At 38.9% G+C, this 15,339-nt stretch overlaps 1 protein-coding gene across 1 annotated transcript in view; it reads left to right on the top strand.

The window, feature by feature from the left end:
* bora (bora aurora kinase A activator) overlaps window positions 1-13,458 on the top strand; it is a 31,585-nt gene extending 18,127 nt beyond the window's left edge. Inside the window, exons 9-13 of the mRNA XM_043691369.2 lie at window positions 655-808; window positions 3,715-4,256; window positions 4,490-4,636; window positions 5,156-5,342; window positions 12,586-13,458. Coding sequence (XP_043547304.2) covers window positions 655-808; window positions 3,715-4,256; window positions 4,490-4,636; window positions 5,156-5,342; window positions 12,586-12,701 — 1,146 coding nt within the window. The 3' untranslated portion in view covers window positions 12,702-13,458. The remainder of the gene's footprint in view (window positions 1-654; window positions 809-3,714; window positions 4,257-4,489; window positions 4,637-5,155; window positions 5,343-12,585) is intronic.
* The last annotated feature ends 1,881 nt before the right edge of the window (window positions 13,459-15,339 follow it).

A 15,339-nucleotide genomic window follows, 5' to 3' on the forward strand; every position in this document is an offset into this window, starting at 1 on the left:
GCTCCTCAGTAAACTGCCCAAGTTCAGAAAACGTTTTCAATTAACAATCTTCCATGTTTTTCTGTGGTTGTGTTTGGAAGCAGGGAGTGGAGCAATGGTGGTGGAGAATGAAGATTATGTATGAATTTTTCTCACTCTGACAATGCAAAACCTTCTTTTCAAGGAAGGCAGTTGAGGAGCCTTGCATTTGATCCTGTAGTTTAACAAAATTTTAATCATGTCTGCTAGTGAGAAAATTCTATTAAACCTGAATGATTACAAATGAAGTTTTTAATATTTTTATTTAAGTCTGTCTGTGATCTGGTCCATTTGGAAAGGTTTTGAAAACAAAAGTCTAATCATGTGGTTAAATTCTTTCACTATAATAATCCCGAGAAAAGCACACTAGACTAATACAAGAGCAGACATTGCTGGAGAAACTCAATGGAGCTGGCAGCATCTGTGGAAAGAAATCTAGGGTCACTGGACCCAAACTGTTGACACTAATTTCTCTTCATAGATGCTGCCAGACTTCCTGATTTTACCCAATTAATTTCTGCTTTTGTTTCAGATTTCCAGAGTCTGGAGTTCTTTTCTTTTGTGCACTATACCAGTAATTAATTGCAAGCCACACGATACAATGTGGTAATGTAAATCTATCCTTTTTAATCTTAGGGGCAATTTTCATCAAGTCCTATCCGTGATGCTGTAAGAGCGTGCAGTTTAGGGAGCCTAACAAGCCCCATGTTTCCAGGGAAATCCTCACCAAATACTGCATCACCAGCTTTATCTCCGATTGAATCTCAGTTTGACAAAATGCCAGTTTCAGGTTTGAATTTGACATGATTTTGAACTTAGAAATGGTAGTTATTGTATGAATGGATTGTTTTGAAAGTGTTAAACTTTGAAGCTTTAGAACATATCTGACCATTGATTTGTAAATGATGGTGTTTGTAGCTGATGCTAGTCAGTATAATTTTGTAAGTAACTAGTCAGTTTTGTATTTTACAGCTTATGTAGCATAGACCTAGTTGTTATCTATTAGGAGATAGCAATGTCTCTTAACTTGTATTACTCTCATTGACTGATCTTAAGATAATGTAATCTGCCGTTATTATGTAAAAAGTATTGCTTATTCCTCAAGTACATGCCTGTTTCTCTTTTTGGCTAACCCTTCACCGTTTAATACGAGAGATGGAGAGGTCCAGGAAGGGGAGGGAGGTGTCAGAGATGGTCCAGATTAATTTAAGGTCAGGGTGGAATGTGTTGAAGTTGATGAATTGCTCAACCTCCTCGTGGGTGCACGAGGTGGCGCCAAAGCAGTCATCAATGTAGCAGAGGAAGAGGTGGGGAGTGGTGCTGGTGTAATTACAGAAGATTGACTGTTCTACGTGGCTAACAAAGAGACAGGCATAGCTGGGGCCCATACGGGTGCCCATGGCTACCCCTTTGGTCTGGAGGAAGTGGGAGGATTCAAAGGAGAAATTGTTAAGGGTGAGGACCAGATTGGCAAAATGAATGAGTGTGTCGGTGGAAGGGTACTGTTGGGACGTCGGGAAAGGATGGGCCCCAGCTATGCCTGTCTCATTGATGACTGCATTGGCGCCACCTCGTGCACCCACGAGGAGGTTGAGCAATTCATCAACTTCACCAACACATTCCACCCTGACCTTAAATTTACCTGGACCATCTCTGACACCTCCCTCCCCTTCCTGGACCCCTCCATCTCCATTAATGATGATCGACTTGACACTGACATTTTTTACAGACCCACCGACTCCCACAGCTACCTGGATTACACCTCTTCCCACCCTACCTCCTGCAAAAATGCCATCCCATATTCCCAATTCCTCCGCCTCTGCCGTATCTGCTCCCAGGAGGACCAGTTCCACCACAGAACACACCAGATGGCCTCCTTCTTTAGAGACCGCAATTTCCCCTCCCACGTGGTTTAAGATGCCCTCCAACACATCTCGTCCACATCCCGCACCTCCGTCCTCGGACCCCACCTTTCCAACCGTAACAAGCACAGAATGCCCCTGGTGCTCACCTTTCACCCTACCAACCTTCACATAAACCAAATCATCCGCTGACATTTCCGCCACCTCCAAACGGACCCCACCACCAGGGATATATTTACCTCCCCACCTCTTTCTGCCTTCTGCAAAGACTGTTCCCTCCGTGACTACCTGGTCAGGTCCACGCCGCCCTACAACCCACCCTCCCGTCCTGGCACCTTCCCCTGCCACCGCAGAAATCGCAAAACCTGCGCCCACACCTCCTCCCTCACCTCCATTCAAGGCCCTAAAGGAGCCTTCCACATCCATCAAAGGTTTACCTGCACATATCACTTATTGTATCCGTTGCTCCCGATGCAGTCTCCTCTACATTGGGGAGACTGGATGCCTCCTAGCAGAGTGCTTTAGGGAACATCTCTGGGACACCTGCACCAATCAACCACACCGCCCTATGGCCCAACATTTCAACTCCCCCTTCCACTCTGCTGAGGACATGGAGGTCCTGGGCCTCCTTCACTGCTGCTCCCTCACCAACCGACGCCTGGAGGAAGAACACCTCATTTTCCGCCTCGGAACACTTCAACCCCAGGGCATCAATGTGGACTTTACCAGTTTCCTCATTTCCCCTTCCCCCACCTCACCCCAGTTCCAAACTTCCAGCTCAGTACTGTCCCCATGACTTGTCCTACTTGCCTATCTTCTTTTCCACCTATCCACTCCAACCTCCTCTCTCTCTGACCTATCACCTTCATCCCCTCCCCCACTCATCTATTGTACTCTATGCTACTTTTCTCTCCACCCCCACCCTCCTCTCATTTATCTCTCCACCCTTCAGGCACTCTGCCTGTATTTCTGAAGAAGGGCTTTTGCCCGAAACGTCGATTTTACTGCTCCTTGGATGCTGCCTGAACTGCTGTGCTTTTCCAGCACCACTAATCCAGAATCTGGTTTCCAGCATCTGCAGTCATTGTTTTTACCCATTTAATACTCGTAAGTCCCATAGACTTATATTAAATGAAAGGTTGGTGGCAGTAAATCTATCCAAAGAAGATCCTTCACAACCTGGTGCCAGCTGTGGGCAACTCCTACATTACACTTGATTTATTTTCTTAAGAAGAGAATTTGAAACCCCAGATTACTTTTTTCCCCTTTTTCTCCCATACAAGTGAAAACTTTCTCATACTGGACATGGTCCTTTTGCTGATGACTTTGTAGCATAGTACTTACTTTTTAACAGTAGTTATATTGATACTTCTTAAGTGAGCTTGATGCGAGCCAAAGTGCTTTTTTAAAAAAAGTGGATAAAACCCTTAAAAGCTCATCTGTATACATTCATTATTGAGGCATTAGTTGATTTACAGATATGGCTCTTACCTTCGCTGTAACATTACAATGACTATTTTGTTGACTCTGCTTGTATATTTACAAGAAAAATTATGCAGTAAGCCTTCATGACTGATTGGAAACCATAGATTGGAGAATCTGTTTTAGAGGTTTATGTTGCTGACTACATTCTTTAAACATTGACCACTTGTTATAATTTGCTACAGCTCAGAAATGTTCCATTTATGCTTTAAGAATCACTTTTCTTTGAATTCACATCTCTCCAACACATAAGTAGAATGTTTTTCTCCAATATTCATTAAAGATCTGATAAGTGTTTATTTGAAAAAAGCTGTTCTTTGCATAATCTCTTTTTCTTTCTGCCTTTATGCAGAAGAAAGGAACTTTACTTCTATGTCTCCTGTTGCTCATGCTGCAGCTATTTTAGATGGGAATTTTGACCACTGTACAGAATCACCTTTCATAGAAGGATGTTCACCAATTAAAATGTGTCCACCTATGAATCCCAGACTTCACAGTGATCCTTGTCACATTTCTCCTCAAACGTTAACTCTTCAGCAAGAACACAAAAGTGAGGAGAGAACCCATTCTCCAGCACAAGAAATAGATGCAGAAGTGTTCTCTTTACATCTGGGAGCAGAAAATAAAACAAATTGCATTACGTGTCTCAATCTCTCAGAAGTCAATGAGAATATTTTAGTGCTTCGAGATGAGAATGAGGATCATACTGTTGATATGGCTGACCTAGGTGCACCTGAAGGCGATGATAACAGTTGGGTAAAAGAATCGGAAAGCAATATTAGTATTCCAAGGACCAGCTCAACTGGAATTGCTTTTAATGTGGATAGCCCTCACATGTATATGTCACCTCTTGCAGAAAGCAGTGCTATTCCTTCTGAGAGCATTAGTATGCAGGTAAGGATTATGTTTAGAGCAGTTACATTTAAATTACCACTCCAATTGATTCTGAAGCAATCAATAAAAATAGTTTAGTTTTGCAATTTTTGGCTAAATAAAATTGCTTCCGATTGTATGTGTAAAAATAATATGGTTAGATATGCATTGCCAATATTGAATTCTCATTCTGAATGTTAATGTATGTGCCATGCTTTTAATATTGTTTATTGATTTTCTTTTTAAATTAATAGGCTGATAGTGGATATAATACACAAACCACTTCTGCAAATAGCTTAATGGATGCCATTGGAACAGATAGCCAGCTTGGTAAAGAGCATTTGGAACTACAATCTCTAGTTGGAACTGTACCTCCAAATAAGCTTAATCTAAAATCTAAGGTAATGCTCCTGCATGTGCATTCTGTTTATGAAACAAATCCATGTAACTAAATAAAAATGCTCAGTTTGGTTAGATGTAGAATTGATTGGTCAAAATACTGTACAGATCATACATGCCAAACCATATTTTATGATTAAAATTTAATTAAGAAGGCAAAATATTGAAAATGAACTTAATTATTTTACTTCTGTGCTGTGGTTTTAGCTAAGAATTAATAGAATGAATTTGCATTTCTGTTCTCAAATCTGTTGGCAACACTTTTACTTTTAAGAATGATTGTGACTAAATTTGGTGGAGATGTGAGGAGGAGGGACAATATTTAGTATTTAATGAAGGTCAGTGTTGGAGAAATTAAGTTAATTATATTTGTTTGATATTTTAGTCCAGTACCACCTTGGACTCATTGGCCATCTCACCAATTAGATTTGTAACATTTAATTTTTGAATTGACAAAAAATTTGTTCTAACTAGAATTGGCTTTTTTGTGAGAAAAATCATATGCATTTCTTTAATTCCAGGATGTCCTTTGCTCTGAATGTAACGAGAACAAAGAAATTATGAGATTGAATCCAGCTGCTAATTCAAAACCCTTTCATATCAGTAGGCTGCGTTATGCACATGATGTGGTGCTAAGCCAGAACATTTACCTGAATACTTGGAAAAACCCTTGTGAACAAACGCTGAATAGAATTTTTGAAAAGAATGGTATGGAATCTTGACGGAAGTCATCTTAATAGTTTAATTTGTAAAGAGTATGGAATTGCAAAGTGCTCGGGTATAATAAGTAAGAACTGGTTAAAGATGTAACTTAGCAACTAGGGATGTTATACTGCACTCTGCACTTTGGGATGATATACTTCTGGTCACCTTCACAAATAATGATTTATGCTGATCTGGAATTGTTGTTGCAAATGACTATGCATGTGAACTCTCCAATTATAGACTCAAAGTTTAAACTTTACTGTGATATAGCGTGAAACATAAAAATTTACTCTTTCTAACTTTTTATAAGGAAGTTTCTTTTAAAATGGAGATGGAGGTAAGTTTTTTTTCCCAAATTCAATATTATAATAAGAGTCTGCCTGATAAAGTTATAAATCTGGCATCTATTGTGAAAATTTCAGCGCAAAAGGTAGCCATTTGATCAGTCATGTTGTTGCTAACTCTAGCTCCACATCAAAAACACCTGGTCTAATCTTCTCTGTTCTTTTTCAAAGACCCTTCATACTATTCATATTTATCTAATTTTGTCTTAAATGCTGTGACTGACATGGTTTTTGTATTAAAATATGTAATATTCTAATAACCCTTTATTTATTTGGAAAATATTATTTTAAGCACTTTGAATTGAGAGAGAATTATTTAATGATCCCATAGTGAAGGTGTCCACCGTGATCAGCAATCACAATATGATTTGAATTTTGCATTTAGTTCAGAGGGGGAAGTGGGTCTGAGGTGATAATTGTTTTAAACTTAAGTGAGGGTATGAAAGCAGAGCTGTCTAAAGTGAATTGCTACATTAGGTTAAAGAATAAAGATGAAGTTGTGGGGATATTTCAGAATTCCCAGAATAAATACATTCCAAAGAGTATTTTTTTTTAAAAATGCAAGGGACAAATCCACATCCATGGTTGAGTAAGAATGTTAAAGATAGCATCAAACAAGCAGTTAATTATAATGATTAATATTACAGCTGGCAACTGAAACAAAAATGGTCAGAATATAAAATAAAAGCAAATAATGGTGAAAGAAGTAACAAGGATGGAAAAATTTGAGTGCAAGAAAGAGTCATCCAAAAGTAAAAGGTTCTATAATTTCTTTTTAGTAAGTCAAGCAAGTATTAGTCCTGTAGAAAATAAGTGTGGAGAATTGATAATGGAAAATGAAGAAACAGCAGAGGAATCAAGTAGGTAATTTTCATCAGTCTTTGCTATAGAGAATATAAGTAATATCCCAAAAGGAGCAATAAATCAGAAAATGGAAGAGAGAGAGAGGAGTGTTGAAAAAACTTGCAATCACCAGAGGAGTGGTACTGAGTAAGTTGTCATAACAGTCAAGTGCTTGGTTCCTAATGGACTACATCATTACAGCTGAATTTCCGAGCGAAACTGACAGAGGGAATCCAGCATTCCCTATACCCACCAGCCTTTCCTTTCACCCTAACAGGAATATACTATCTCTGGATTCTTGTTATCTCATTTCTGAAGGCTTCTCATTTTCCAGCCGTCCCTTTACCTGCAAACATCTGCCCCCCAATCAGCTTTTGAAAGTTCTTGCCCAATACCGTCAAAATTGGCCTTTCTCCAATTTAGAACTTCAACTTTTAGACCTGGTCTATCCTTTTCCATCATTATTTTAAATCTAATAGAATTATGGTTGCTGGCCCCAAAGTGCTCCCCAACTGACACCTCAGTCACCTGCCCTGCCTTATTTCCCAAGTGTAGGTCAAGTTTTGCACCTTCTCTAGATGGTACATCCACATACCTAATCGGAAAATTTTCTTGTACACACTTGACAAATTCCTCTCCATCTAAACCCTTAACACTATGGCAGTCCCAGTCTATGTTTGGAAAGTTAAAATCCCCTATCATAACCACCCTAATAATCTTACAGATAGCTGAGATCTCCTTACAAGTTTGTTTCTCAATTTCCCTCTGACTATTGGGGGGTCTATAATACAATCCCAATAAGGTGATCATCCCTTTCCTATTTCTCAGTTCCACCCAAATGACTTCCCTGGATGTATTTCTGGAAATATTCTCCCTCAGCACAGCTGTAATGCTATCCCTTATCAAAAACTTCACTCCCCCTCCTCTCTTGCCTCCCTTTCTGTCCTTCCTGTAGCATTTGCATCCTGGAACATCAAGCTGCCAGTCCTGTCCATCCCTGAGCCATGTTTCTGTAATTTCTATGATATCCCTGTCCCATGTTCTTAATCATGCCCTGAGTTCATCTGCCTTCCCTGTTAGGCAGGCCCTTTGCATTGAAATAAAAACAGTTTAATTTATTAGTCCTACCTTGTCCCTGCCTGCCCTGACTGTTTGACTCACTTCTGTTCTCAACTGCATCAGTCTCAGATTGATCTCTTTCCTCACTATCTCCCTGGGTCCCACTCACCCACCTTACTAGTTTAAATCCTCCCGAACAGCTCGAGCAAATTTCCCTACCAGTATATCAATCCCCTTCCAATTTAGGTGCAATCCGTCCTTCTTGTACAGGTCACTTCTACCACGAAAGAGATTCCAATGATCCAAAAATGTGAATCCTTCTCCCAGATACCAGCTCCTCAGCCATGCATTCATCTGCTCTATCCTCCTATTCCTGCCCTCACGAGCTCGTAGGACTGGGAGTAATACAGATGTTACTACTCTTGAGGACATTTTTAAAATTCCTAACTCACTGTTATCTCCCTTCAGAATCTCAACCTTTTCCCTTCCTATGTCTTTGTTTCTATTGTGGATAATGATCTCTTGCTGGTCCCTCTCCCCCTTGAGAACATTCTGCACCCTCTCTGAAACATCCTTGATCCTGGCAGCAGGGAAGCAACATATCATTCTGACTTTTCGCTGCTGGCCACAGAAAGGTCTGTCTGTACCTCAGACTAGAGAATCCCCTAACGCAATTGATCCTTGGTATCAAGACCACATTTGATAGATTATGGCATTAAGGAGCCCTAGCAAAACTTGAGTCAGTTGGTTGGAGGTATACCTGGCACATAGAAAGATGGTTGTGGTTGTTGCAGCATCTTGTACCTCGGACATTTCTACAGGAGTTCATCAGGGTCATGTCAGAGGCTCAACCATCTTGAAGTGCTTCATCAGTGACCGTTCCTCTACCATAAGGTCAGCAGTGGGGGTATGTTCACAGCAATTGTACAACGCTGAATACCTTTTGCAAATCCATAAATACTAAAGCAGTCTATGTGTAAATGCATGAAACATCAATGATATCCAAGTTTGGCTGATAAGTGATAAATAACATTTCTGCTACACAAATGCCAGGCAATGATCATCTCTAACTATCACCCCTTGACATTAAATGGCGTTTCCATTACTGAGATATTTGTATCATTGATAGTCACAGGTGAGGTGCTGGAAGACTGGAAGTTGGCTAACATGGTGCCACTGTTTAAGAAGGGTAATAAGGTCAAGCCAGGGAACTATAGACCAGTGAGCCTGATGTCGGTGGTGGGCAAGTTGTTGGAGGGAATCCTGATGGACAGGATGTACATGTATTTGGAAAGGCAAGGACTGATTAGGGATAGTCAACATAGCTTTATGCATGGGAAACCATGGCTCACAAACTTGATTGAGTTTTTTGAAGAAGTAACAAAGAGGATTGATGAGGACAGAGCAGAAGATGTGATCTATATGGACTTCAATAAGGCATCTGACAAGATTCCCCAAGGGAGACTGGTTAGCAAGATTAGATCTCACGGAATAAAGGGAGAACTAGCCATTTGGATACAGAACTGGCTCAAAGGTAGAAGACAGAGGGTGGGAGTGGAGAGTTGTTTTTCAGACTGGAGGCCTGTGACCAGTGGAGTGCCACAAGGATCGGTGCTGGGTCCTCTTTTTTTTTGTCATTTACATAAATGATTTGAATGTAAGCATAAGAGGTGCAGTTAGTAAATTTGCAGATGACCCCAAAATTGGAAGTGTAGTGGACAGCAAAGAAGGTTACCTCAGATTACAGCAGGATCTTTATCAGATGGTCCAATGGGCTGAGAAGTGGCAGATGGAGTTTAATTCAGATAAATGCGAGGTGCTGCATTTTAGGAAAGCAAGACTTGTACACTTAATGGTAAGGTCCTAGAGAGTGTTGCTGAACAAAGAGATCTTGGAGTGCAGGTTCATAGCTCTTTGAAAGTGGAGTCACAGGTAGATAGGATAGTGAAGGAGGAGCTTTCTTTTTTGGTCAGAGTATTGAGTACAGGAGTTGGGAGGTCATGTTGCGGCTGTACAGGACATTGGTTAGGCCACTGTTGGAATATTGCATGCACTTCTGGTCTCCTTCCTATCAGAAAGATGTTGTGAAACTTGAAAGGGTTCAGAAAAGATTTACAAGAATGTTGCCAGAGTTGGAGGATCTGAGATATGGGGAGAGGCTGAACAGGCTGGAGCTGTTTTCCCTGGAGCAGAGGCAGAGGGCTGACCTTATAGAGGTTTACAAATTCATGAGGGGCATGGATAGGATAAATAGACAAAGTCTTTTCCCTGGGGTTGGGGAGTCCAGAACTAGAGGGCATAGGTTTAGGGTGAGAGGGGAAAGATATAAAAGGGACATAAGGGGCAACATTTTTATGCAGAGGGTGGTATGGGTATGGAATGAGCTGCCAGAGGAAGAGATGGAGGCTGGTACAATTGCAACGTTTAAAAGGCATTTGGATGGGTATGTGAATAGGATGGGTTTGGAGGGATATGGGCCAGGTGTTGGCAGGTGGGACTAGATTGGGTTGGGATATCTGGTTGGCGTGGATGGGTTGGACCGAAGTGTCTATTTCCATGCTGTACATCTCTAAGACTCTAATCAACATCCTGGAGTTAGATCAAATATTGACCAGACACTGACCTGCTCATGCAATCACAAGATTCATATGGCTAGTCAAGTTCAGAGGCTAGGAATCCTGCCGTAAGTAACTTACTTCCTACCTCCCTTAGCCTGTCCACCTCCACAAGATATGAGTCAGGAATATAATGGAATAGTCCCCAATTGAGTGGGTAAATGCAGCTCCAACAACACTTCAGAAGCTTGACACCATCCAGGACAAAGCAGTTTGCTTGATTGGTACAACATCTACAAACACACATTGTCTATACCACTGATGCTCAGTAGCAGCAGTGTGTACTGTCTATAGGATATACTTCAGAAATCCACCAAGGTTTCTTAGTACCTTTGAATCGACGATTGCTACCATCTAGAAGGACCAGGAAAGCACATACATGTAAACACCTCCAGCTGCAAATTCCCTTTCAAAGCACTCACCACCCTGACCTTGGAAATATTTTGTTGTTTCTTCAATGTCACTGGGACAAATTCCCAGAACTCCCTTATTATTGGCATTATCTACACCAAATGGATTTCTGCTGTCAAGATGCCAGCTTACCACCACTTCAAGGGCAATTGAGGATGGGTGATAAATACTGGCCTGGCCAGTGATGCCCACACACCATGAATTAATCAAAATAAACCTCTGGTATTCTAAGTGGCCTGTGAGATAGTTAATGCATTTATTTTAATTTTCCTAAACAGGAGATACAAAGCAGGAAACAAGAGGCCCAGTAACTAAGCATCTGTCATAGCTTCTAACATTTTCCCTACTATTAAATAAGTTTTTAGCAGTACACATCAGTCAGTCCAAGGTTATTATTCAGCGGTAACATGATTTTATGAAAGGAAAATTTATGTTTAATCGTTCTTTGAAGAATGAATATTTACAATCTTTGAAGGGGAACTAAAGTGGCATTTTATAAAGTACCATCTCAGTGATTATTATGGAAAGTAAAAGGTCATGGTGTAGGAGTAGCATTTTAGGATAGATAAATGATTAGCTGATTAACAGGAAACAGAGTAGGTATAAATGGTCTTTGTCTGGTGTGAAGGATGTAATAAGTGGCATGTCACAGATACTGGGACCTCAAGTGTTTAAATTTTAGATTAATGACTTGGATGATGGAGTGAAAGGTAGGGTTGTCAAATTTACTGATAAGCAAAGATAGATAAGAAAATAAGACGTGTAGATGACAGAGGCCACAAATGATATAGATAGGTTAAGTGAGTGGGCAAAGATATGACAAATGAAATATAATTCGGAAATATGAAACTGTCTGTTTTGGTAGGATGTGTTGAAAGTATACAATCTAAATGGTGATACACTCACCTAATGCAATTCATGCAGTGTATGTTTGCATCTATATTCTTTGCATTAGTGGCCTTATGCACAATATGCATTTTCTTGAACCTAATATAACCAGAAACAAAAATTGTGGGAAAAGCTTAGCAGGAGCTCAGCATCTGTGGAGAAATCAGAGTGAACATTTTGAATTGAGTGACCCTTCCTCAGATCTGATGGTAGCTAGGATCCTAAACATTAACTCTGATTTCCTTCCAGATGCGCTGAGGTTTTCCAGCAACTTCTGTTTTTGTTTCTGATTTACAGCATCTGCAGTTCATTTGATTTTTATTTAACCAGAGATAGATTCTCTGAAATATACAAATGTTTTGGGGCAAAATTTCTTTATCGATGCTAAATAATTGTAAACCAAATCACTTGAATTTTTCCAAGTCTTTTTCTGTTTTCAGCAAATGGGTCAAACTGTTATTGTTTTTCATATTGAACTTTGTTTTCATTGCATGTAGTAAATATTAATTTTGTAGATGATCTGATCAGAGATATCTGGGGATTAGCAGTGCTTATGCAGTGCTTTTAGCATGTCAGATGTGGGGATGTAGATCAGAGTGTAGGGAATGGGAGGCTGGCCAGAAGAACATTAGACACTTTCATTTGGTTATTCTGAAGTCTGTGGTAAATGCAGTCAAACAGATGTGCTTAGTCTTGGTAATTTTTTGATTAGTTTGTTTGGACATGTAATGACACATTTCCAAGACATACCAATTCCTCCTCAGAGGAGTCTCTATTCGAAGTTTACAAAATTGTAAGATTTGTTTGGAGATTAACAGCTATTGTAGTCCAGACCAGTTAGCACAAAGTTTGCAGCAGTGACCTTTGATTAATACTGACCTTGCTGAAAGTGCACAATTACAGAAAGAACAGGATCAGGTTAAATTCACAATTAAAGGCCATTTGAGGTGGAGGGTAGAATAAAATCTGAAATAAGTTATTGCTTAGATAAGAGGGTGAGGGATGGAATTTGTTTTAAAATTGGAAGTTTGGAGGGATTTAAGGTAGTGCATGTCACTTTCCTCTAACTTTGTTCTTTCCTTACAGCAAAATATTCTCCATCCAGACTACGTGATGAGAAATCATGTTTCACAAAACAACCTCTTGAAATGACTTTGGAGGAACCTGAGCCCATCACTGATAACCTTATGTCTGTGTTTTAACTGAGTCATGACTGAAAAGTACAATATTATAATCAGTAATCTTTGTTAAATTTAGAAGAATTTAAAATGAATTTATAAATGCTACAATTGGTCTGATTTACTAATAACCTGAAAATGTCTGAAGTGCAATAGAACGAATGACAAAGAACTTGACCAGCACTTCTAAAAAAAAAAAATTGCATGTAATCAAAAAGAGGCTATTTATAAAGTACCTGAATTTACTGATCAATTATTTGTAAAATCATGCATTTAAAGCAACAGCTTTAGTCTATGCATTTTTTCCCACTTTAAATTTACACATAAGCAAAAATCCCCAATAGTCATACTTGTCTATCAAGCGTGTCGTTATGGCCAGGTATATGGTATATAATTTTATTAGGAAGAAAATATATTTAAAGAACTTTTTCAACAAAATCTAAAATCAATGGCCATTCACCATCCCTTCAATGACTTGTCACTTGGCTTTATGAATAGAAACATCTAAATTAGGACCTTGGCACTCCAAGAATTGTCAAATGACCTTGGATGCACAGAAAGGCTGGTACAATCAAGTTTAAATTTGACATTAAAAATATACTCTTAATATTCTGTTTTAAAAAAAAAATGCTCGGATTCCTCTGAATCAAATATTTTTATTAAATGGCAAGAAAATCTTATGTTTACATTTTAGACCTAAATGTTTAAGTGGTCTACTAGCAATATTTTATATGGAATTACATGTGCCTTTTTAAAAATCAGTATTTAATAAAAACAAGTGTCTAATTCCTGTGTTTCAATTTTTTTGACCTTACATTTGAATGCACAATTTGTCTTTGCATACTGCAAAAGTACATTTCAAAATGTGTTACATAATATGTAGGGAGTTGCCCTAATAATTATTGTAGACATGTGTGTTCAGAGAGACATCATTTTAAAGACCTGTGGCAAACTCAATTCCAAGAGTGGTTTAGAAAACAATGCTTGTTTGTTCATTTTTCTGTAAGCTGCTTTTTTTGTGTAAATATAAATTTTCCAAATCTTCCCTTTGCCTCTTTAGCTCAGTTGTAGCTCACCTGAGATGTTACTTTTCCTGTTAAAGGGTAGGACGTCATTTTGTTTAAGGCACAATTTTACACTGGTGTCCAATTAAAGCAGCATCTGTTAAAACAGATTTAAATGTTGAGTGTAGCTCAGTTCAATTACTCTGTAAATTATCTATCAGAACGCTACTCATTTTGTCAAGAGTGAACTATAACACAGCAAGATCAAAGCTGAGATTTTTGAGCTCTATCATATTCTTTCCAAGCATCTTCAAGTGGAGGATGGTGGTACAGACCCCTGGCATTATCTTGTCCCTGAATTAAGCTTCAAATCCCACGTTCTGTCATTTCACTTGAATTTCAATATCAGAGTGGCTGTTGACAACAGTATTGTCAGTCAACAGGATGAGATTGGGAAGGACTTCTTACAGGAATAACAATTAGCAATCTATCTTAACAGATCACTGCAGCAAATCATTTATCTCACCTATTTAGAAAGATCTCTGAAGTAAGGAAAATAGAATTTGTGATTATAACTAGCAATTGTTCTTGATAAAAGTGGATTTCTCCAACAAAATGCAGTAAGTAGAAGTTGATCGTCATTTGTAACTGATTCTGCAAATACATGAATCTGTCACCATTACTCTGCCAGGTATTACTTACGTGGTCTCACAGTACTGTCCACATCTTTATGTATGCTTATGCTGTAAACCTCACCACTTCTGTGATTAATTTGATTGTTCTAATCTTTTTCATTTCATTCGTCTGAGAATTCAACTTCCTCTAACAGTTTTATGGCTAAGGAATAATCAGCTAACATTTGTTTTCTGTTCTATTTCCTGCATGCTGGCATTACACCCTCACTATTCCCCTTCACAATAATAGTGTCCTCATAGTTCATCACACCATATGTGCATTTTCTAACTTTGTCTTTCCTGTTATCTGCAAAACAATCCCAAACTGATTACTTTCTAACAGTTACCAACTTCATGCTCTCTTTGAACAGCAGAAATTCCAAGAAAGCTTCATCCACACTCATTATAATGCAGTTCCAATGAGCACAACATGGGGATACAGTGCTGTAGTGGTAATGCTATTTTACTAATATTTTAAGAGTCCAGGGCTACCACCAGAGGGGCATAGGTTGAAATCTCACTGTAGCAGGTAGAATTTAAAGCAAATCTCTAATGGTGCTGCGAAACACCCATTGATTAATGTAAAAACCCGTGTAGTTAATTAATGCCCTTTAAGGAAAGAAGTCTGCCATCCTCGTCTGGTCTGTACTCAATTTTATTTCTACAGCAATGTGGTTGACTTTTAACTATCCTCTGAAGTGAATGCTCAAGGGCAGGACAATAAATGATGACCTTTTCCAATGATGTCCACAACCAAAGAAAGGAATAATAAAAAGTCTACAATCTATATTGGCAATTATCTTCAAGACAGTAAAGATAGTTTATTGATAAATCAATAGTTTTTTCCCTAGCTGCACTGATTGAACATTAACTTTTTCCTGAAAACTAAAATTAGAATCAAAAGCCTTAATGTTAAAGTCATATTTTGTGGCTTCTTCAATCCCATTGCTGTCAGCATCACAGCTGATTACATTATTTTTGGAT

The sequence above is a fragment of the Chiloscyllium plagiosum genome, unplaced genomic scaffold (genome assembly GCF_037043375.1).
Source record: "Chiloscyllium plagiosum isolate Xiang-an unplaced genomic scaffold, Cpla_swu_hap1 HiC_scaffold_6, whole genome shotgun sequence".
Classification (NCBI taxonomy): Eukaryota; Metazoa; Chordata; class Chondrichthyes; order Orectolobiformes; family Hemiscylliidae; genus Chiloscyllium; species Chiloscyllium plagiosum.